Source organism: Poromitra crassiceps, assembly GCF_964638095.1.
Source record: "Poromitra crassiceps genome assembly, chromosome: 22".
NCBI classification, from domain to species: Eukaryota; Metazoa; Chordata; class Actinopteri; order Beryciformes; family Melamphaidae; genus Poromitra; species Poromitra crassiceps.
The window spans coordinates 22,772,598-22,795,097 of NC_139647.1; the positions used below are offsets into that span (position 1 = coordinate 22,772,598).

A 22,500-nucleotide genomic window follows, 5' to 3' on the forward strand; every position below is an offset into this window, starting at 1 on the left:
CAGTGAGTTGAATTGCTGCCTTGCAGTTTGGAGCTTGTGGGTTCGAGCCACAGCCACTTTTGAGGTCGTGGGTTCGAGCCTCAGTCAGTTTTGAGGTCGTGGGTTCGAGCCTCAGTCAGTTTTGAGGTCGTGGGTTCGAGCCTCAGTCACTTTTGAGGTCGTGGGTTCGAGCCACAGCCACTTTTGAGGTCGTGGGTTCGAGCCTCAGTCAGTTTTGAATGGTGACAGGCAGTGGAAAGAGATAAAAGCGCCCAGAGAAGAGCTGTGAGTGTGAAGGGAGCTGGTGGTGTCAAGATCAAATCGATCACACAGAGACGCGGTGGCCTGAGGTTCGATTGCTGCTACCTGGAGCTAAGCGCTCCAGGGACGGGCTGTTCTCCCCCCTGACTCTGACTGAGATATGAGCTGAGGGTTATGATGAGACAGAAGACCACAGAGAGCTTACCTTTTACTGACTTTGGAAGTTGGTTTTGTCTCAAAGATAGGGTCCAGGCTGCCGCTAGGCACAAAAAAAACAGCACAGATCCAGATCGGTCTGTGGCTCCATCTGTAGGAGGCACTGTGTCACTCGGTGTATCTGCCTGTAGGAGGCGCTACATTGCACTGCTAAATTGCAGGGAGTAAAAGTAAAAAGTTGTCAGAAAAATATATACTCTGTAAAGTACAGATACCTGAACATCCTACTCAAGTACAGTAACAAAGTATTTGTACTTAGTTACTTCCCAACTCTGTTGACTACCACAGACACAACCCATACGAAGAGAGGAAGACACACACTCAGCCCTCCTATCATGGATGTTAAAATATTTTGCTTGAGAATAACACAATATGGCGAGAGAACATTCATAAAATCTCATTTATTACGCTAAATTAAGCACATCTTTATGGCGTCTCACAGTCCATCCTCATGGCCTGTTTCATGGCAGGTGACCATGGAGGAGAGAGAGGGCAGAAAATAGAAAAATATTCACATCGTTCTTCAAATAACAATTTGTACACTGACATCTCATTATGTTAAATCATCCTGTGGAATGAAAAGGTATTTACAAGACAGATAAGTTCATCTCGCTTATGGCACACCCTCCATAATAAATGCATATGATAGATGCAGGTCTGTGACATTTAAAGTTTAAACTGAAATAATATAACACTGTTCAAATCTCACTGTGTAAAGACCTCATTGGGAAACATAAGTACGTGTTCTGGGCTATTTAAGACAGATGGAGCAAAAAGTTAATTTAACAAGTCCTGTATTTTCATTTTCACGTTTCTTAACTGCTCAAGAAGAATTACAGCGACATCAAATAGCATTTTGTTATGCTGCCATGTTCAGTCCAAATACGACTATATGGAGATCTTAACATCTAAAAGAAGACATTACTAGCCAATTCACAAATAATGCTAAAATATCAAAACCAAACAGACACCAATTCGTGAAGGAATACAGGACGGTGATGCACTGAAGCTATGTGATCAACGCTGGGACCTGTGTAACCCAAAGAGTGCAAAGGGAAAAGTCATATGAATATGAATAATTCATGGTTAATTCATTATTATGAATATGAATATGAATATGAATGCATAACCTTTGAGTTTGCCAGTGAGCCAAAGTTGAGGGAGCGTTGGACAAAATAGCAGACAAATAACAGCAGACAAAGTTCTCTAGCGGCCCCACAGCTCTGCTACCAGCAGGAGCATGTGCCTGTAAGCGGTGCTCTTGGCTCAGGGCGTCAGAGCCTCACCCTGGGGGTGCTGCTGACCCTGTGGCGGGTGCCTCGGTCCCGGGGGGCTCGCTCACTGGAAGGTGGCCTTCACCCTCCGCAGCGTGTCCTGGAGCCTGCGCGCGTGCCGCTCGGTGGAAGGCTGGAAGTTGGCATCGTTGTCGGCGGCCAAGAGGTGGACGTCGGCCGCGGCCAGCTTGGCGATGCGGAGCCGAAGGTAGAGCTGCAGCTCCGGGTTGGGGCTGTAGGGGTACGCTGCCTCCTGGAAGGCGTGCACCTGGCTCACCACCTTTGCTATGCTCCTTGAGCCGGATGGGGTGAGGGGGGGAGGAGAGGCATGGTGTGAAGAAGGGCAGAAGGAGAGAAAGAGTGAGGATCAAACCACAGGAGATGAGCGAACAACACAGAATGCAAAACAAAAAATACACAGAAAACAGACGCATATTACTCTCCACAAAAGCATCGTCGGCATGCGTTTGTGACCTGATTTCGGAGCGTGCCGGGGTAACCCCCGGGTCTAGAGCTCCCAGCTGTGTCTCTGCCTCTCCCTGCTAGTCCTGTTGACCCCGGCATCTGGCTACAACCGGGCGCCTCTCAGCATCTGCCCCCGAAATCTCTTTTCCAATCACACCCCATCCCACGGGCGCCATCTGCCGCAAAACACTGGCACCGCTATACCGCAACCCGGATTCAACAGCTGTGTCATTACCGTCCGAGCGCCACTCGGCGGTGACCTCGGCATCTGGTCGGCCATATTGGAGTGAAAGAGAAGGACGCGGGGAAAACGTGTCCTCGCGGCAACTTGGCCGACTTTGTCACAGTCGGATACTCGGGGTGTGTGGGGAGAACGCTAATTTTCTGTTATTAATGCGTTTGATTGTTATTAATGCTTTGTGTCAATACCAGAATAGACCCCCCTAACCCCCCCCCCCCCCCCCCGACTAATCTGAACGCAAACGTGCATATTTTACCAACACACAGGATCTTGATGAAATTGAAGTAGGGCAAATGCCTCCACACAGTAGAATTGTGGCTTGGATGTTAGAGGAATTGGGTGCAGGAGTGTGTGTGATTAAGGTGACTATAGATGTTCTGTTGAAACAGGTCCAGGGGATCAACAGAAAGCTAAATTCCTGGCATCCTACAGGTCCAAAACCAGAGACTTGAGACCAAACTGGGTCACACGTGGCCCATGAAATAAAATGAGTTTGACACCCCTGCGTCTACACCGTCACTCAGCAGCACCCATGGGGACGTGCACTCGTGACTCATCACAGATCTAACAGCTATGCGGGTTTCCCTCACCTGAGCTTGGTCCACTTGTAAGCTCCGGTGGCGAGGGTGAACGCTCCGATCTCCAGCTGCTGGACGTGCATGGACAGGATGTGCGCCGAGGGCAGGGTGGGCCTCCTCCTCGTCCTCCTCGGCTCTGCCCCCATCAGGCACAGGTCGTCGCTCTTCAGGAACACCTGAGAGGAGAGAGCGCTAAATAAACCAGTGCTTAACCGGAATAGAGAGTTGAGGAAAATTACCAATTAAACCAGACTCTCAGGCGCTTGACACCATAATAAGCATGCCTAATGTAGCGGCAACACACTGAGGAGGATTTTTACATTTTTCTAATCAAATTCAACCTTTTTACATTTCAAAGCCGAGAAAGCAGATACATCTTCCAGAATAAAGTTACCTAGCAATTGGAAGGATTCTACTTATGCAATTCATTTAATTTTCAAAGTTTTTTATTTTGGAGTGTTAAGTGGGTAGCAGAGTGGATGTTGTTGGATGAATCCGGTTCGTTTGAGGGCGAGTTTCAGAAGCTTGGCCAGCTGTACCGTGCGGCAGACGGTCAGCTGCACCGTGCGGCACACGGTCAGCTGCACCGTGCGGCACACGGTCAGCTGCACCGTGCGGCACACGGTCAGCTGCACCGTGCAGCACACAGTCATGGTCAGCTGCACCGTGCAGCACACAGTCAGCTGCACCGTGCAGCACACAGTCAGCTGCACCGTGCAGCACACAGTCAGCTGCACCGAGTCAGCTGCACCGGGCAGCACACCGCCAGCTGCACCGTGCAGCACACAGTCAGCTGCACAGTGCAGCACACAGTCAGCTGCACCGTGCAGCACACAGTCAGCTGCACCGTGCAGCACACAGCCAGCTGCACCGTGCAGCACACAGCCAGCTGCACCGTGCAGCACACAGTCAGCTGCACCGTGCAGCACACAGTCAGCTGCACCGTGCAGCACACAGTCATGGCCAGCTGTTTTTGGCTATATTGGGTTGTTTGCCCTGCAGCTCAGTTCCACAACATGTGACCAGCCCAGCCTTTGGTTAGATACAAACACACCATTCTGTGCGCACGGCACAGCATGCACGCAAGCAAGCACACACACACACACACACACACACACACACACACACACACACACACACACACACACACACACACCTGCACAGCTCGCAGCTCCTCCAGGATCTCACACACCTTGGAAGACAGATGTTTCCAAGCCTGTTGGCAAGGAAAGAGGACATTATTTTAGCAGCTGCAAAATGAAGAATAATTATACCGCGGCTTCAACACAACACCAGAGTCAAATAATATAACCTGCCTTCAGATAAAAAAGATGGAAATTTCCCTTTACTCTCCTTTACTTAACATTTCCGCCTTTTAATTGCGGCTTTTTTAATTACTCTTCACAGGACGCAATCTTCCTCGTGCTCCTGCTTTTTCGAAAAATCTGATTTGAATGCATTCATGTTAATGTGCCTCTCATTTGCAAAAGTAATTAAATATCGTCTAGGTTCCATCACAGCTGAAGATAACATTTAGCTTGAGGGCATCTGACTTTATTACAGACATTTGGAATATGTGCCAGAAGTAATTTATTACATGCAGCCTTACCGGTAATTGCCTGACGATCAGGTTCTCCAGGCCTCCGAGGACCTGCATGGCTGTGGCAAAGTTCCTTGATTCGTAACAGTGCTTCCCAATCAGCAGAAACCTGGTCAGCAAAGCCACTTGTGTCTGCAACGGAGGAGGTCTCACAATCAAAAATCGAAGGAAAATGCTCAAGAAAGTGAAACACAAACATCTGTTAGCTCCATGCTGTATGGTGAGTGCAATGTAAAGCCTGTCCAATGCAAAGAATACTGTAGTGCTATCAATATACTGTGGACAGCTTAAATCTGTATTGCTGCTTCTGTAACCGAAGTGAATCAGTGCCGATTCCTCGTGAGTCCCGAGTGGTAGCGAGCACGTTAATCAGCTCCGCCAACGGCGCTAGCTCTCTAGGCGCAGTGGTTAACGTGTCCGCCTCGTACGCCGAAGGTCGGCAGTTCGAATCCACCCCTGGGTAAGCCCTTAACATGGGTTGCTGCAATTACCACCAACACAACGCCGTTACACTTCTGCTGGTGCTGAAATTCCAATTAAATTATAATGTACATCCATGGACAAAAGTATCAACCTTTAAGTTAAAACATGCAGTAAATCATGCTTTCCTCCCCCCTTTTTTGTCAGCTAGAGTCGTCGGACACTCCAAAACTATTTAAGTAAAGATACTAAATCATTCTCAACTTTTTTCCGCTACTTGGGGGGAATAGCTTTCATCTGTTATCTCGCCTCACCTTGACAGAGTCACAGATGACTATTTCAGCAGAGATCCAGTTAGCAACACTGTCAGCGTATGTGAGCAGCTGCTGGAGGGAGCCGTCCCACATCGTCCCCTCGCACAAAGACAGGCTACTGCCCTCTGCTGGTGGGACATGGTGACAAACATTCCTAATGGTGGGAAATAACATGTAAAAAAAAACCTAAATCAGTAAGTTTAAGAACAGGGGGAAGGGTCGTTGATCTTATGACTTTGACTTGCCTAGGGCAGAGGTTCTCAAATGTTTTTCAGTCGAGGACCCCTTACAAGATAGAAAATATACCGGGGACCCCCTCATTCTGAGTTGTGATTTTGGGCTAAGTTTGATTGTTTCCATGGTAACATGCTTGACTTTTAAATTGATAGGTTTGTTAGATTAGAATGTAATCCATGAACCATTTTAGATTTAAAGCATAAAATATTTTTGTTGAACTATGAAGCTTTTGCAAAAAAAAAAGCTTTTATTTTTATTTTCCTGAAAAATTTTCGTGGGCCCCCTGGCAAAGTGCCACGGAGCCCTGGGGGTCCCCGAACCCCCATTTGAGAACCCACTGCTTTACAGCAAACAGCAAGCACATCATACTCACTTGTTTGGGTTCACGTTATCCCTGACTCCTTGTATTCTCGAGTTGAGGAAGTGAACCGGATGGCAGCCTTGGAAAATGTCCTGTGGTATGAAATTCAGAAGTGTACGATTACTCTTCAAATCCATGACAGTTAACTGTATCAGTCTTACTGTACATTCACGGGGACATGTCTCCCTCTAGTGTTGAACAGAGGCAACAACACGAGTGGCAGATGGTGGACTGAACAGATTAAGTGGTGTGTGTGTGAACAGATTTGTGGTGTGTGTGTGTGTGTGTGTGTGTGTGTGTGTGTAAATGGTAAATGGTCTGCATTTATATAGCGCTTTTATCCAAAGCGCTTTACAATGAGTAGATAGTCTACATTCACCCATTCATACACCAATGGCGGCAGGCTGCCGCGCAGGGTGCCTACACACCATCCGGAGCAAGGAGGGTTAAGTGTCTTGCCCAAGGACACAGCGACGGCAGCTGGGAGGGAGCGGGGATCGAACCGCCAACCCTTGCGTCATTGGCCGACCCGCTCTACCTCCTGAGCTAAAGCCGTGTGTGTGTGTGTGTGTGTGTGTGTGTGTGTGTGTGTGTGTGTGTGCGTGCGTGCGTGCGTGTGTGTGTGTGTGTGTGAGAGTGTGTGTGTGTGTGTGTGTGTGTGTGTGTGTGTGTGTGTGTGTGTGTGTGTGTGTGTGTGTGTGTGTGTGTGTGTGTGGTGTGTGTGACCTGCTGTAGGAGGGTGAGCTGCTGTGCTGTTTGCTGTGCGCTGTAGTCGTTCTGGCTGAAGGGGAGACGGTCGTCGTGACGCAGGCAGACGGTGGAGAGGTTGTCCAGCAGGGGGCCGTAGCAAGGCATGGGCAGGGCGGTGGCGATGGAGAAGGCCTTCTCTTTGGGCAGCGACGCCGAGGGCTCCACCACCCTCGAGATCCTCCACTGAAACGTCTGGAGATAGACATGAAATAGCTCCAAAATACAGACCCAGGTAAATAAGGCCTGGGTATTGGTAAAAAATAAATCACGATACCAGCACCAACACAGTACGCTTAAAGCGATACCGATACCGATAGAGCACTTTATTCAATAGCTATACTTTTGAATGTGGTTTTACACGCTCGACTTCACCACCACAGACTGTATGGGTTGTGCAGCATCAGTGGACCAATCACACGTCACATAAATCGAAAAACACTGGCGGTGATTGGCTGTGAGAAAAAATCCTACAGATAGTAATTTTTTTCGAATGCAAGTATCATTTGACTGGAGAAGTTTCGATACTACTTGGTGCTGAGTTATTTCAGTCTGATACCTTAAAAGGTATTTTGTACCGATAGCCAGCCTTACAGGTAAAGCAAAAATGAAATAAAACATCATCATACTAACACTGACCTTTCTTCCAGGATCCTCAACAGATGACTGCACACAGAGGGAGTCATCACCTTCCTCCATGCTGACTGGGCTTCCTCTCCCTTGGCTCCAGGTCCTCCTTGGAGAGCTGTGGAGGGCGGCGAGAAGAGCCTCCCCTCTGCTGTCCACTGGCATCACCTGGCATGGACCAACGACAAACATGAGCAAACAACGTGGGTGCTGTACACCTGTTGACCATAAGTGGACCTACAAGAGGACTCCACTGTCTTTCCTGCTCCAGAAGCATTGATGACATCTCAGACCACGTGTTCACACCACGACTCCTTTATAACCCAGACCCCACCTTGTGTAACACTGTATTTTGGATCATTTTCTTCAAGATTGTCGATTTAATTGTAGTTTTATGTGCTTTGTTTTTAACATGTTTGATCTTTTAGCCCTCCTCCCTTTTCCCCTTATGAGGCAGGCCGACATTGTAAATAAGAATTTTGTTCTTAATTGTCTCGCCTGGTAAAATAAAGGTTAAATAAAATAAAAAATAAAAGATGGCCATTGCAAATGTTTTGATCTTTTTCTTGAGAAGCTGCTGAGAGGTTTTACACTTTTTCCTACAAAGTACAGAACAATCTTTATGTCTTCATGGCTTGAGGACATCTGCCATTTGTTCTGGTCCTCGTTGCATACATCAGTCAGTCCTGCTGTCTTTTTATGAGACAGCGCACAACCATTTGCACGGACTGCCATTTTCTATGATTTTCTGCATGTGGTCACGGGACAATGCAGCGACATATCTATGGCAAGTCTCAAGGTCAAAAGGCGTAAAGCAAAACATGTTGTTTTCATATTGCACAAATCAATCAGACCACAAGGGGGCTCCGAGTAAATTTGCATTGGACTGAGTCCACTTACTGTAAGAGGCTGACATGGACCAAGTTATATATTTCAACCAATATTACTCATATCAGGAGCAGGTAATGAAGATAATTTTCTCTAAATACATGGTAAGCAAATGTACACACACACACACACACACAAAAAGTTGACTTGAGGTATGAATCCATGATTAATAGTTACAATTACATTTTAGAGTCAAAATCCAAAACATTTTCATGGAAATTGTTATTATATTTCACTGCGCTCTATTGTCAAGTTGATCACCAATCACATTGATCATTCAACCTCTACCCAGTTCATGAAAGCTTGTACATTTGCTGTTCTGAACATCCAGTGTTAGGTGGGTCTTTCCCGGGGAAAGATCTTCTGGTGCACAGGAAGTGATGCGTCTGACATTTATGGGAGCAGCAGCAGCTATTTATTTGTAATAACCAGAAGAAGAAGTGTATAGTTATATCAAAGAGCGTGGAAGGAAAGAGACGACACTCTGGCCATTTTTGGAAACAGAATGCGCCTCGCAGTGGTCAGCTGCGGTAGCGCTGGCCCCTATAATCAGCCTCTCTAAACAGTAACTCAACGGGAGTTGAACCTCGGGTCCTTTTCATTAGGTATTTATCTTGAAAAAACTAAACAAAGAAAACGAAAAAATTTGCTTAGTTTCCACAATATGGTTGTTGTTTTACATCCCTGCACTACACCACTTCAATCAAGATTTGCAGTACGCCCGGAAAAGATGTGAATCCCCAAAGTTTAGAGTGTTCTCCCGTTGAGTTACTGTTTAGAGAGGCTGATTATAGGGGCCCGCGCTACCGCAGCTGACCACTGCGAGCCTGTGCGAGGTTCTTTTGGCGCTGTCACGCTTCCAAAAATAAAAAATGTCGGAGGCTGCTGGGCGCTGATGTTGCAATGGGGCAATATGGAGCTGTCATTTCTTTCCATAAAAGTTCTTTGGTTATATAGCAGTGATGATGCCACCATGTCTGAACAGACAAAGAAAAGAGAAACTCAAACGGCATCAACAGAAAATCAGAAGAAGAAGACGTCTCAGTACTGGACACACTGTTTGATTGACAGGTGATCTCCGGGAAGAGCAGTGCAGAAATATCACAGGAATGACCACAGAGCACCAGAGATGAGCCTTTTTCACCTCAGCCATTTTATTTCTAAAAGGCAGGGAGTAACACAGGTGCAAGAAAACATTAACGAGGGCCCCGGCACTGGAACCCCTACATCAGTTCAGTGATACTCAACTTGCGGCCCGGGGGCCAGATGCGGCGCGCGATAGGGTGCAGAGTGGCCCCCTGACCATTTTCTAATTCACAATGAAAACAAACGTCAAAGTTTGACTGAGGTCCTGCCAGTGTAGGAATTTAGCCAGAGGCAAGGGCAAAAATGCCCCCAAGAAATCTCAGAATGCCCCTAAAAACCGTGATCAAGGGGCAAAAAATGCCACCAAGATTTGGAGAATTTTATTTACATTAAATTCATTTAATTTCCATTTCCATCTCCAACACACACTCAGCACCTGCAAGCTGTTTGCCAGAAGAAGACGATGAAGAGCACAGTCACACAAACGGCACTGTTGTTCACACAGACACACACTACACACACACACACACACACACACACACACACACACACACACAAACAGCACACACAACACACTACACTTTAGCAACTTCAGGGTTGCCACTTGTTTTGTAATGATACATTTCAATGACTTTTCGAGCAGTTTTCAAGCAATAAAAGCCTGGGAGATGAAAACAAAAATGTATCCACCACAGAGTACCTACGCAACCAGCCGCATATTTGAGCTAAGAGCGCCTACAAGAGAGCACAACAGCCAATGACAGCTCAGCGATCAGCAAATCTCTGTATACTTGTAGCTTACGTGGGGAGTGATACTGTAGATAGGAAGAAAGTGTATCAAGCTTGGTGCAGCACTACTGATGACATATAAAAATGGTATCATAGGTGAATTTTGAGGTGACAGAGCGCACGAGGCTCAAACCCAGACATTCTGGTAGGCTAAATCCAAGTACTTTCAAGGACCCCTTTATAAATCTAAGCATTTTTAAGTCCTTGATTATTTTTTCTTAAATCCAAGCACTTTCAAGTATACTTTCCAGACTCGTGGCAACCCTGAACTAACATGCACTAATTCACTAACTATCCTGTGTGCGCACAATTGTCAGACTAAACTCTGATGACCCAAAAACCTACAGTCCGCCACAGAAAAATGAATATTAATGTTTGTTTATTAACTGGCCCCTGGCCTCCTGTCATTTAGGTAAAGTGGTTCCCGGGCAAAGCAAGTTGAGTATCCCTGCCCTAGGCTCTGGAATAGCCTCCCCCACCACATTATCAGTCCAGAGCCTAGAGCAGTGATATTCAACTTGGGGCCCGGGGGCCAGATGTGGCCCGCGATAGGGTGCAGAGTGGCCCGCCGACGTGAAATAAAGTGTGACTGAGCTCCAGCTAAATTGTCAAATAGCGCTGTCCAGGTACAAATATGTACTTAACTTAACTTAACTTAACTTAAATTAACCTAATTAACCATCCTGTGTGCACAGAATTCTCAGACTAAACTCCGGCAATCTGCTACAGAAAAACTTATATTATTAAGGTTTGTTTATTAACACCTTAAGTGCCATAGCCGAAATAATTCGTCTTACATAATCCAACGCTTAAGTGCCAGAGCCGAGTTTACTCGTCTTACATAAACATTTTTTTTTTTTGACGGTGGGACATCAATCAACAACTTTTACATCTTCGAGATCACTATTGGAGCAAGATAATGTGTATAATCTATTTTACCGACCCACTAAGTGTTGACAGTGCTCCCCCAGACGACCGAAATCAAAGAAAAAACTGCCGCGGGACCAAGCCGTTCAAGGAAATGCCGTGGCGATTTTACAGTAATCCATTCAAGACTTGTCTTGCCTGAGAGCGGCCGCGCACCGGCAGCAGCACACAGAGAGCGGAGAGCGATTTGCAAAATAGATCATAGGTGAAACACACTTTGAAACACCTCAGAAAGGCCAGAATCAACATCTGCCCATCGCCCACGCATTCCCCGGCCCATCTTGACTCGCACAAGGAGCGTCCGCACGCAGGCAAGCAGGCAGGCAGGCACACAGGCAGGCAGCAGCAAAAGCGCTTCTGACACGCCCGCTGTACAGCCAGGAGGAAGGAGGAGAAGACACACGGAGGGAGGAGTTTGAATGAGAGGGGTGTTTCCTGTTGTTATGGAGGAAATTACTGTTCAAAACTATTGTTTAGAATGTCTGACGGTCTTACTGATGCCAAAAATGAATGGTTAAAGTGACTGTTTCACAAAAAGCCATTTATCTCTGAATAAATTTCCAGACGCTGAAACCATGCTGTACTCAACGGCTAATATCTACATAACTACTAACTCTGCAAACTAACTCTTTTAGACAGAGAAAGCACACATTCTATTAGTTATTTTTAGATGATTGGTGTTCATGAATTCTTAACAGAAAAGAATCCTCGGCTGTTGTAAAATGAGCCAGAATCGTCAAAAACACCCCTGGCACAACTTACCTACAGGAATGAAAACATGGCTGGCATTCAATGTGTTAACTGGCCCCTGGCCTCGTATCCTTTTGCAAAAGTGGCCCTCGGGCAAAGCAAGTTGAGTATCCATGCCCTACATGGATTGGAAGTTGGAAACCCTCATAAATGTTAGCTTGCACCTCTGTGTTACCTCATGCCTTTTAGACACAACATGGGTGCTGGTGAAAAAGGCCCATGAAGACAAAATGAAAAAAGACGATCTAAACTTAGACTGCACATGACTAACTAGTTGTCCAGTTACCTCGGTATTGAGGAAGTTTTCCAGCGTCACCACAAGGCTGGAGCTAGACGTGAAGTCTACCAGTCTGTAGTCTGTCAGCCAGGCCTGCAGTAGGTCCAGACTGCGATTGAAGATCTTTACATTATCTCCGGAGGCGTCTGGACCTCCTCTGGCATGGAGGACGAAGAAGAGTCGTGCCGTTACTGAACAATGTTTTCAGATTGTGTGTGCTGCTTAGTGGAGATGTTTCAGTCAGTTATACAAAGACAACCACTCCACAAATTAGACTGCACTACTCCACAAAAACCACACAACACCAAGCTTTAAGCCATACTATGAGAGGCTTTTTATGGAATAATGATCTATGTAGCCACTACTCATGAGCTATATATACCTCACAGCACTGATGAATCTGTCCATTAGGAACTGGAGGAACTGCTCAGGAGTGCAGAAGTAACGGTAGGTGTACAGGAACTGCTGGATGTAGCCCTCCAGAGGAGCATTGCTGTAATGAATAAATAATAATAAAGAAACATAGTGACACTGAATCAACACAGTGGAGTAAATGGCCAATGGAAATTCTGAATGTTCAATAGAAAATTAAGGAATATAGAAACCTGAGCACTGCTTATTTCTTACCAATCACAGACATTATAATACTGCATTTACTTGTATGTGCATCCTTTTTTTAACCCCATGCATAATTTGTGCATAATTACAGAAACTAGCCATTAGATTGTGAGGAGGAATTGACATTATTATATTGCCGTGAAATCAGTTGGAATGAAATATCCGAATCCTAACAAAAAACTCAGTCTTTTGTTTGCTGTGATTTGTGAATTCTGACTCCCTGTCAAATCCTTTTGTTCGACACAGCAAAAGCAGCGATGAAGGTGAATGATGAGTATATACAGTTAAATAAATCACAAGAACTGTACAACACCGCAAGAAACGCTATCACAATTCAGCTGAACTTATCACTTATTTATAGAAGAATTCTACAACGCATTTGTCCCGGAATAACACCTGTACCTGGCGTAGAGGTGAGCCATGAGACCAAGTGGAGACCCGCTTTGCAGAGCGCTCTTCTTCCCTTTGCTGGTCCCAAAGCTCAGCACAGCAGGGTCCTCGGAGGACCGCAGGTCCAACGGGCCGGGAGCACAGGCAGCCAAGGAGGGCAGCAGGGACACCTCCAAACCCCACTGGTCCACACTCAATAGCTGGAGAATCATCACAAATCATATCAGAGCATAGAAGACTATTAGGAATAGCACAAGCTAACTGTATTTGTAATAGTCTGTGTCGGCAACCTCAAGGTATTTCTTCACAGAATCCAGGAACTCCACTTTGGATCTCAGTTCCTCCAGCTGGGACTTGAGTTTGGACAGCATCAGCTTGGTCTCTGAACCTTTGGGGTAGATGTGCTATTTGTTAAACAATATATATTGCAACTGAAGGACATGCTATTTTCGACTGATCCTAGCACTACTATGGAGTTGGTATATCCAACCTTTGTGTTTTCTCTCTTGTTGAATCAGCTTCTGGAGGAAATTTCTTGTTTTCTTTAGGTTCCTCGTTTCAATTATGAGCTGCTGTTGCACTTCCTGTTCAAAGGAAATACATACAGAATCATACAAAGTGCCTAAAATAGCCGATCATCTTTCTCACTGAGGGAAGCTGGGAAGTGTGTATTATTGCGTTCATCACTATGGGAACTATGGTATCCTCCTTACTTATGGTATATAGTACAAACAAGTCTCATCGTGATCCAGGAACACCTGTTACTTGGTGATATCAGATTGTGCCTATAGCCTATAGCAACGCAATAGATCTTTTCAAGTGCAGAGATGCAGAAGCACAGATAGGAAGAGGATCTCGCTCGCTCTCTCTTAAGGTGTGTTATTGGCTGTTAGCCAAGCCCTTGGAGGGCGCTCATAAACACCTACAGGGGGCGCCATCAAAGTGCACAAACACAAAGACAATTCATTAGTATTCCATTACCAATGATAATAACTCCTTCTGCCGAGGGCTAAGTTCACCATATTAATATTCAGATCCAGTTTGGAGAGAATAATGCATGAAAAACCCCCCCACATCTCTTCCTATTTGCGCCACAGCGTGAGCATGGCACCCACTTCATCACAGATGGGAAAATAATCCCTGCACTTATTAATAAAAGTCTACAGGAAGTGGAATCGCAATGAATAATAATTTGTTCCCATCACACTCAATAACAAGTGGAAATGGAAATTCTGGGGGGGAAAATACTGAAAAGGCACAGTGATACATTTTCAATCAGCAGTGAATAATTGAAATCATTTCTAAGAATAACTCAAGACCAGTACACCAAGAATCTTCAATTCTTAATATCTATTTCACTGTTGCAATATCAGTATAATATTAAATGGTCCACATTGCTGCTATGGGACAAAGACATCTTATTCAGTGCTGTCACTCTGTTTTATACAGAGAGCATCAAATGAACAGTGAATGACAGTCACTTAGGCCATGTTCACATTACAGGCAAATCCGATTTGCTGCTAAAGTCGTTAATCATCATTATCTTGATTGGTTTCCAAAATCTGATTTGGGAGTGTGTCCGCACTGCCACAAATCTGATCTGGGTGATCGGCGCGTCCACACTGAAGTCACATCAGTCGAAAGCAGATTGGAAACTACCTCCATATGTGGTTTGGGACAAGTGACACAAATCAGACTTGGAGCGTCCAGACTCATAAAACCAGTCTGGATTAAGTCATTAATAGGTCACTAAAGTTCACAAATCAGATTTGGCCTCCTAGACTGAACATGGCTTTAACTACTATATAAAATGCATTTGACTATATACAATACCTTAGCTTCATTTATGTGTGGTGGAAAATACCCCAAAATATGATCAAAGTTGCTGGATCATTTGATTTCATGCAGTATAATAATAACCCAATAAGAGCTGTTCTTTCAAACGCCTCAGTGTTAAGGTCAGATATGAGTCAGCCAGCTTCACAGGTTTAGAGTCGACCCACCTGTGTTTTCACCTCCACACACGGCGTTCCCGAGTGCTGTCCCAGATTCATGGCGTAGCGCACCTCCTCCTGGCTGAAACACTCTTCTCCATAGAAGGCCCAGGCCCAGGCCGGGCTGAACGAGCTGCGGCCGGGCCGTTCCGCTCTGGAGAGGGTCCGCTCCGACGCCAGAGAGTCGCAGTCCTCCATGTCCTCCGACCACACCGGGCTCATCTGGTGGTGGTCCCGGCGGGCCCCCCCTGGCCCTTCCTCCTCCGTCGCCCACAGAGAGTCACCTTCAGAGGGGCTTTCATCGATGCCCCCTGCCGAAACATCTCCTCCTCCCTCCATGATGACCCCCGCGTGCGATGATCCGTGGCTGTCGGTGGCGCTCACGCCCGGACCTGGAACACAGGGAGAGCCCCAGAGAGGAGGAGTGCAGAGGAGAGAGAGACACAGGGAGAGCCCCAGAGAGGAGGAGTGCAGAGGAGAGAGAGAGAGAGAGAGAGACCCAGAGAGGAGGAGTGCAGAGGAGAGAGAGACACAGGGAGAGCCCCAGAGAGGAGGAGTGCAGAGGAGAGAGAGACACAGGGAGAGCCCCAGAGAGGAGGAGTGCAGAGGAGAGAGAGAGAGAGAGAGAGACCCAGAGAGGAGGAGTGCAGAGGAGAGAGAGACACAGGGAGAGCCCCAGAGAGGAGGAGTGCAGAGGAGAGAGAGACACAGGGAGAGCCCCAGAGAGGAGGAGTGCAGAGGAGAGAGAGACACAGGGAGAGCCCCAGAGAGGAGGAGTGCAGAGGAGAGAGAGACACAGGGAGAGCCCCAGAGAGGAGGAGTGCAGAGGAGAGAGAGAGAGAGAGAGAGACCCAGAGAGGAGGAGTGCAGAGGAGAGAGAGACACAGGGAGAGCCCCAGAGAGGAGGAGTGCAGAGGAGAGAGAGAGAGAGAGAGAGACCCAGAGAGGAGGAGTGCAGAGGAGAGAGAGACACAGGGAGAGCCCCAGAGAGGAGGAGTGCAGAGGAGAGAGAGACACAGGGAGAGCCCCAGAGAGGAGGAGTGCAGAGGAGAGAGAGACACAGGGAGAGCCCCAGAGAGGAGGAGTGCAGAGGAGAGAGAGACACAGGGAGAGCCCCAGAGAGGAGGAGTGCAGAGGAGAGAGAGAGAGAGAGAGAGCACCACTGCGTCACGTGGACAACACAAACAAAGGGGGCTGGTGGTGGGAGGGGAGTTATCCTGTGTCAAGGCTGCACAAGTTGTCCTTTGTTCAACAGGTCTGCTTGAAGGGAATTCGATGTAAAACCTTGCTATCTTTTATTTTGAGAAGCCTATTTATACAGTAAGACCCCGTGTCTTGCACATTTTCTTATTAATCGTGCAAACAGATCAATATGCAAGTGTGTGTTTCTGTGCCTGTGTGTGTGTGTGTGTGTGTGTGCACGTGTGTGTGTGTGTGTGTGTGCGCGCGTGCACGTGTGCGTGCGTGCGTGTGCGTGTGTGCGTGCGTGTGTGTGCGTGCGCCACTGGCCAGGAAATGAATGCCAGTTTTCATGCAAAGTGTCCCCCCCCGACAGGAACAATCTTTAGACTTTCCCAGCATGCCTTGGACGTCCCTGAATGTGTTGCGTTCTTAAGAACTGCCTCCAACAGCCAGTCATGCCTCTAACCGCTTGAGTCAACAGCCAAATGAAGTGGAATTATGTCAAAACATCACAGGAGCTGCTGTAACGTATATATATCTCCATCACCAAGACTTCCGACATTATATATAACGTCGTCATCAAAACAACTAGGGGTGATATTGAGCTAGCTCAAGTTTGCGTCTTACCTTGACGGTGTCGACTCTGCTCCGGTCTGGATTGAGAGCGTGCGTCGTGTGAAGCCTGGGTTCTCTCCAGTGCGTCGTGTGAAGCCTGGGTTCTCTCCAGTGCGTCGTGTGAAGCCTGGGTTCTCTCCAGTGCGTCGTGTGAAGCCTGGGTTCTCTCCGGTGCGTCGTGTGAAGCCTGGGTTCTCTCCAGTGCGTCGTGTGAAGCCTGGGTTCTCTCCGGTGCGTCGACAGCAGGCGGACTGGAGACGTGAACGTTTCCGTTCAGGTCGAGGCGACCATGGAGGCTCTCCCCTCTCCAGACTGCCACGGCTCTCAGGGGTGAGGAGGAGGCTGCCCTTTGGAGAGCCTTTGATAGAGGCTGCTCATTAGACCCGCTGCATGGGGGGGCACATTAGAAGGCAGAAGAAACACACACACAGACACGCGCACACATGCGTGCACACACACACGCACGCACGCACGCACGCACACACACACACGCACACGCACACGCACACGCACACGCACACACACACACACACGCGCGCGCGCGCGCACACACACACACACACACACAGACACGTTACAGTCAAAACAAGTCACATTCACCAGCTATGAGAACTAGAATGCCAATCAGATGCGTGCAATTACCAGGCAAGAAAGCGTCAGACGCTGGCGTGTTGAAGTCCACCCATTGTTTTAAACGGCCGAACACGCACCAAGAGCGTTCTGACTAGGGCTGGGTATTGGCAAGGAGCTCACGATACGATAGGTATCACGATACATGGGTCACGATACGATTGTATCACGATACATTGCGATACAATACACATTGCAATATATTGCAATACTCTACATACAGCCTAAAAAAATTTAAATTAGCAGCATGCCCTTATATGGGCATAGGCAGTTAGTTTAAAATTTACAGCATGCCCTTATATGGGCATAGGCAGTTAGTTTAAAATTAGTAGCATGCCCTTATATGGGCATAGGCAGTTAGTTTAAAATTTGCAGCATGCCCTTATATGGGCATAGGCAGTTAGTTTAAAATTAGCAGCATGCCCTTATATGGGCATAGGCAGTTAGATTAAAAATGAGCAGCATGCCCTTATATGGGCATAGGCAGTTAGATTAAAAATGAGCAGCATGCCCTTATAGCATGCCACAACTATTTTCCCCTGTATAACTGACACTGGCAACAAGCCAACAAGAATAAATAGTCACATCTCTTTTTCACCTGTAGAACTGACACTGCCAATTGCAGAGAAGAGCGGAGATGTATTATTCATGAACAGTTTGCTCCTATCCATGTCAAGAGTTGGAGTGGACCATCTCTCAGTAGAGACCATCTCTCAGTATAGAGGGGCTGCTGCCCCCTCTTCCCCCAGAGAAACTGGAGCGGTGGGGGGGATAACCCTCCACAGCAGAGTGCTGTGAACAAGCCCTCCGGAGGCCAGAGGAGAACAGTGTCTGTCTCACTCCAAAGCTGGGATGTAGTCTACAGCAGATTAAAGGGTGTCTCTCCACACATTGCCCTGAGAATGAGAGCATAGCGCCCCCCGGCTGGGGAAAACTGACACTGAATCACATCTCCTCTCTCTCTGTAGCTTTGCTATAAATGCAGGGAGAAGTTCCATTCACTCGTGTATTCACTCATACACATAAGCTCCCCCAGGGCTACTTGTCAGCGTATCAGCAACAAGGCAGGAGAGGCTTTACATGTCTCCTCCATGTTGCCAGACAAGCTCCCCGGCTACTGACAAACACACTGACAAACACACTGACAAACACACTACTGACAAACACACTGACAAACACACTACTGACAAACACACTGACAAACACACTACTGACAAACACACTGCAACCTGTTACCATAGGGACCATGCTTGCTGCCAGATGAAGTTCGTATGAAGTGCATCTTGTATTTACGCTGATTTGAATGGTGTGTGTGCATGTGTGTGTGTGTGTGTGTGTACGTGTGTGTGTGTGTGTGTGTGCGTGCGTGCATGTGTGTGTGTGCTCGTGCGTGCGTGCGTCCGTGTGTGTGTGTGCGTCCGTGTGTGTGTGTGCTCGTGCGTGCGCGCGTGCTCGTGGGGAAGTGTGTGTAGGAGGAGAGGTCATTTTGGAGGAGGACTCCAAAGGACTATTGTTCATAATCATAACCCACATGAGAGACGATTACAATTCTGAACACAAACCATCAAATTTGGGTATCTCAGTGTTTTGGAAGCAAGCAACCAAGCATCATTTTCTGTTGTAAACAAATACACACGTTTTCAATTACTCTGTGAGTATTTTTAAGGCTTGAAAAACTGATGCCTGATCATCAGAAAAATCAAAACTGGACTCAGGATAATTCAAAAATTCAAGTTAACATGTTTCATTATTGGCACAGCTAGACATTTCAGCCTTCTGTCTTTATTGAGCGCACAGCAAGTATTGCGATTCTACGATTATTGCGATTCGATATTACGATTTATTGCGATTTTTGTTTCTTTTTTCTTTTCTTTTTTCAGTTTGTTTGCTTTTTTACACTAGATTAGAACATGGGAAAAGTTGAATCATACACTAGAGACTGTATATTATATATCATGAGTAGGTGCTGGGCGATATAGTTACAAACAGGGGCGGACTGGGATCATAATTCAGGCCGGGCATTAGATACCAAGCAGGCCAGGCCGATATGGGCCGACGCGCGTGAAATTTGGGCCGTTTGAAGCCCAATTTGGGCCGTTTGAAGCCAGATTTGGGCCGTTTGAAGTCCAATTTTACAATGAGATGCACCCACTTTAACCCTGAAGTGTAATTATTACTTCAGACTAACTAATAAAGTAATAAAACCACTAGTAAACCAGTAGGCGGCGCCTGGCCTGCTGTTCAGTGAGTGGCCTGACTGCGGTCACCCCAAAAAAAAAAAAAAAAAAATTTGCGATTATCGATTCTGGAATAAAAGATCGATTCAAAAAATCGTGACATTAAAAATCGCGATACTTAGGTGAATTGATTTTTTCCAACACCCCTAATATATAGTAATACATATATATAAAAATATATAAATAAATATATAGTCAATTAAACTGGTCGACTGAATTGTCCTTAGTGTCGTCTTTTGAAGAACATTTGAAGGTGTTTTCTGCCCTTGTAAGAGAAAACCAGACTGGGGTGAAATGAGCTCCTACTCACAGTGCGTTTGGGCTGTAGCTGACCAAGCAGTGCAACACACCTAGCAGGTCGTCTTCCTAGTACAGATCTCCAAACCTCTCCTTCACAACACTGGCAAACGCATGGTACTGCAGGTCCTTCAGAGAGAAGATGTACTCCCCTCGGAACAGAGAAAGAAAAAAAGACATTTTCAAAACGGATAGGTCTGAACAACTGCTGTGTTCCATTTTCAATGATGCTCGCAATGAAGGTGTTCAATGGTGTTAAGGTCAAGGATCATGATGGTAAAGAGACCATTTCTAGGAAGTCAAGACAATATTTTTTGAGTGCAAAATATAAGCTTTTATTCTTTTATTGTCATGGCTTGCCAAAATGTGCCATAAGGCTTTTTATACGTTTGCAGATAACTCCCCCCACCACCACCACCACCACCATAAAAACACCCTATTGTAATTCTTCATATGCTGAGTTGAATATGAATATGAATGCAATCATGCCACTAAATCAGTGCATCATTCTCTCTATCTCTGTGCAAATAGAACGAGGTAAATGAAAGTGATATTTGTGGGTTACAGCAATTGTCCTAAGGCAGTGGTTCTCAAATGGGCGTCCGGGGACCGCCAGGAGTCCGTGGCACTTTGCCAGGGGGTCCGCAAAAAGTTTACAGGAAAATAAAAATAAAAACTTTTTTGTGTGTGTAAAAGCTTCATAGTTCAACGAAAATATTGTATGCTTTAAGTCTAAAATGGTTCATGGATTACATTCTAATCTAACAGACCTATCAATTTAAAAGTCAAGCACGTTACCGTGGAAACAATTAAGCTTAGCCCAAAATCACAAATCAGAATGAGGGGGTCCCCGGTATATTTTCTACTGTATCTTGTAAGGGGTCCTTCGCTGAAAAACATTTGAGAACCTCTGTCCTAAGGTACATACCAATGGTCAGGTCCTCCCGTCCATTCTCCAAATAGCCATCAATGGCAAACTCTCCCTTGAGCAGGTCGATGACCTCTTGTAGGGCAGGGTGGATTTTGCCTGAAGGAGACTCCTTCTCACCTTGTGTTCTTGGATCTGCTTCTCCATCGCAGGCTATGGGCGCAGTGGGCCCCAAGGGTCTTGTATGATTGATGAAGCTACCATTGAAACAAGATGGTGGTGGTGGTGGGCCAGATTCCTGGTGTTCGGGCAACGCAGAAAGAGTCAGGCAGCTAACAACCAGGCGGTCAGCAGTGCCCTCTGGATGTATGGTTTGTCCCTGGAGACACTCTGGGAGCAGGGGTAGATCGATCTCTAACCCGGAGATAGTCTCTGGAGCCCTGACCTGGACAGGCACCAGGGTGAGGTGTCCCGTGTCGGGATCCTGGCGCAAGAGGTAATTGTTGAAAACACTGCAGCCATTGAGGCGAGCAGATGGCAGCTGAGGAGCGGAGACACTAGTTGGCCCCTGACTGGAAACATCAGGGCGAGCGGAAGGAGAGGTGATGACCGGCGTAGTAGATGTTGCGGCGCTCATGCCTCTCTGATGAGCAGGGCCGTCGGGCTCCTCTGCATGCGGATCAGTCTCAGTCTGTGTGGGAGATGATGGGTCCTCAGAGGGTGCAGTGAAACCAAGGCTCTCCTCCTGGATGTGTAGATGATCGCTGCTTCTTCTGGATCCATCCACAGTCCTGTAAAACAATAAGATAAGTGGACACGGCTTTCTTCATATACGTGTGTGTGTGTATATATATATATATATATATATATATATATATTTTTTTTTTTACTCTGTTTAGTTACTTGATTTTTACATTACTTTGTGTGTCTCCGAGTACAACAGAAAAATGTATTATTGTTATTCAAAGAACTGACTGTGATATCAACCACATAGGATTTGTTCAGTAAAAAAAGCACTGTGTGATCAACTTATGACTATATATCTTAGAGGCTCTCTACCCCTCAATGGCAGCTCCAGGGCTTTGGGCCTCCTCCTCCTCCGAGTCCCCTTCCTGGGTCAGGATGATGGGGGTGAAGTGTGTGGCGGTGGAAGTGAAGGCGTCTGGGAGTTGGAGTTCCTTGTTGACGGGGTAGCTGTGGGGAAGAGGGCCAGGCACAGGAGCCAGTCGGCTCTCAGTGGCCATCGGCACAAAGCCTACGCACAGTTACAACAATGCCAGTTACAATATCGACGATATTGTCTCATGCAATGTACTTTTGGCGGGTTACACTAAATTAACAAAATGTTAGGAAGACACACGTTTCCCACTAACCCGGTGATTCCGGGTGAAAGTCATGATTGTATTGATTTGACTTCAATGCACTTCAATCATGACTGAGCGATGTACAGTAGCTGAAGGGGAAGATGCATTTTAAGTAAAAGGACTACTAAAAGAAATGTAACTTATCAGTCTCTCATCCAGTCTTCCAAATATTTTGTACACTTAGTGTATATATACTGTATATTGTATATATACGTATATTGTATAACAATATTGCATGAGGGTCATCTATGCGAAAGTCGTTCAGTCC

General features: G+C 46.5%; 1 protein-coding gene across 1 annotated transcript in view; it reads right to left on the reverse strand.

The window, feature by feature from the left end:
• Nucleotides 1-1,794: 1,794 nt before the first annotated feature.
• kndc1 (kinase non-catalytic C-lobe domain containing 1) overlaps nucleotides 1,795-22,500 on the reverse strand; it is a gene marked incomplete at both ends in the record, with an annotated part of 39,540 nt that continues 18,834 nt past the window's right edge. Inside the window, 19 exon segments of the mRNA XM_083658610.1 lie at nucleotides 1,795-2,023; nucleotides 3,027-3,190; nucleotides 4,171-4,230; nucleotides 4,624-4,746; nucleotides 5,349-5,502; nucleotides 5,959-6,038; nucleotides 6,673-6,888; nucleotides 7,333-7,488; nucleotides 12,047-12,194; nucleotides 12,420-12,530; nucleotides 13,058-13,245; nucleotides 13,336-13,433; nucleotides 13,536-13,629; nucleotides 15,049-15,431; nucleotides 16,849-17,222; nucleotides 20,014-20,069; nucleotides 20,073-20,152; nucleotides 20,929-21,659; nucleotides 21,928-22,123. Of these exon segments, the coding sequence (XP_083514736.1) occupies nucleotides 1,795-2,023; nucleotides 3,027-3,190; nucleotides 4,171-4,230; nucleotides 4,624-4,746; nucleotides 5,349-5,502; nucleotides 5,959-6,038; nucleotides 6,673-6,888; nucleotides 7,333-7,488; nucleotides 12,047-12,194; nucleotides 12,420-12,530; nucleotides 13,058-13,245; nucleotides 13,336-13,433; nucleotides 13,536-13,629; nucleotides 15,049-15,431; nucleotides 16,849-17,222; nucleotides 20,014-20,069; nucleotides 20,073-20,152; nucleotides 20,929-21,659; nucleotides 21,928-22,123 (3,641 nt within the window).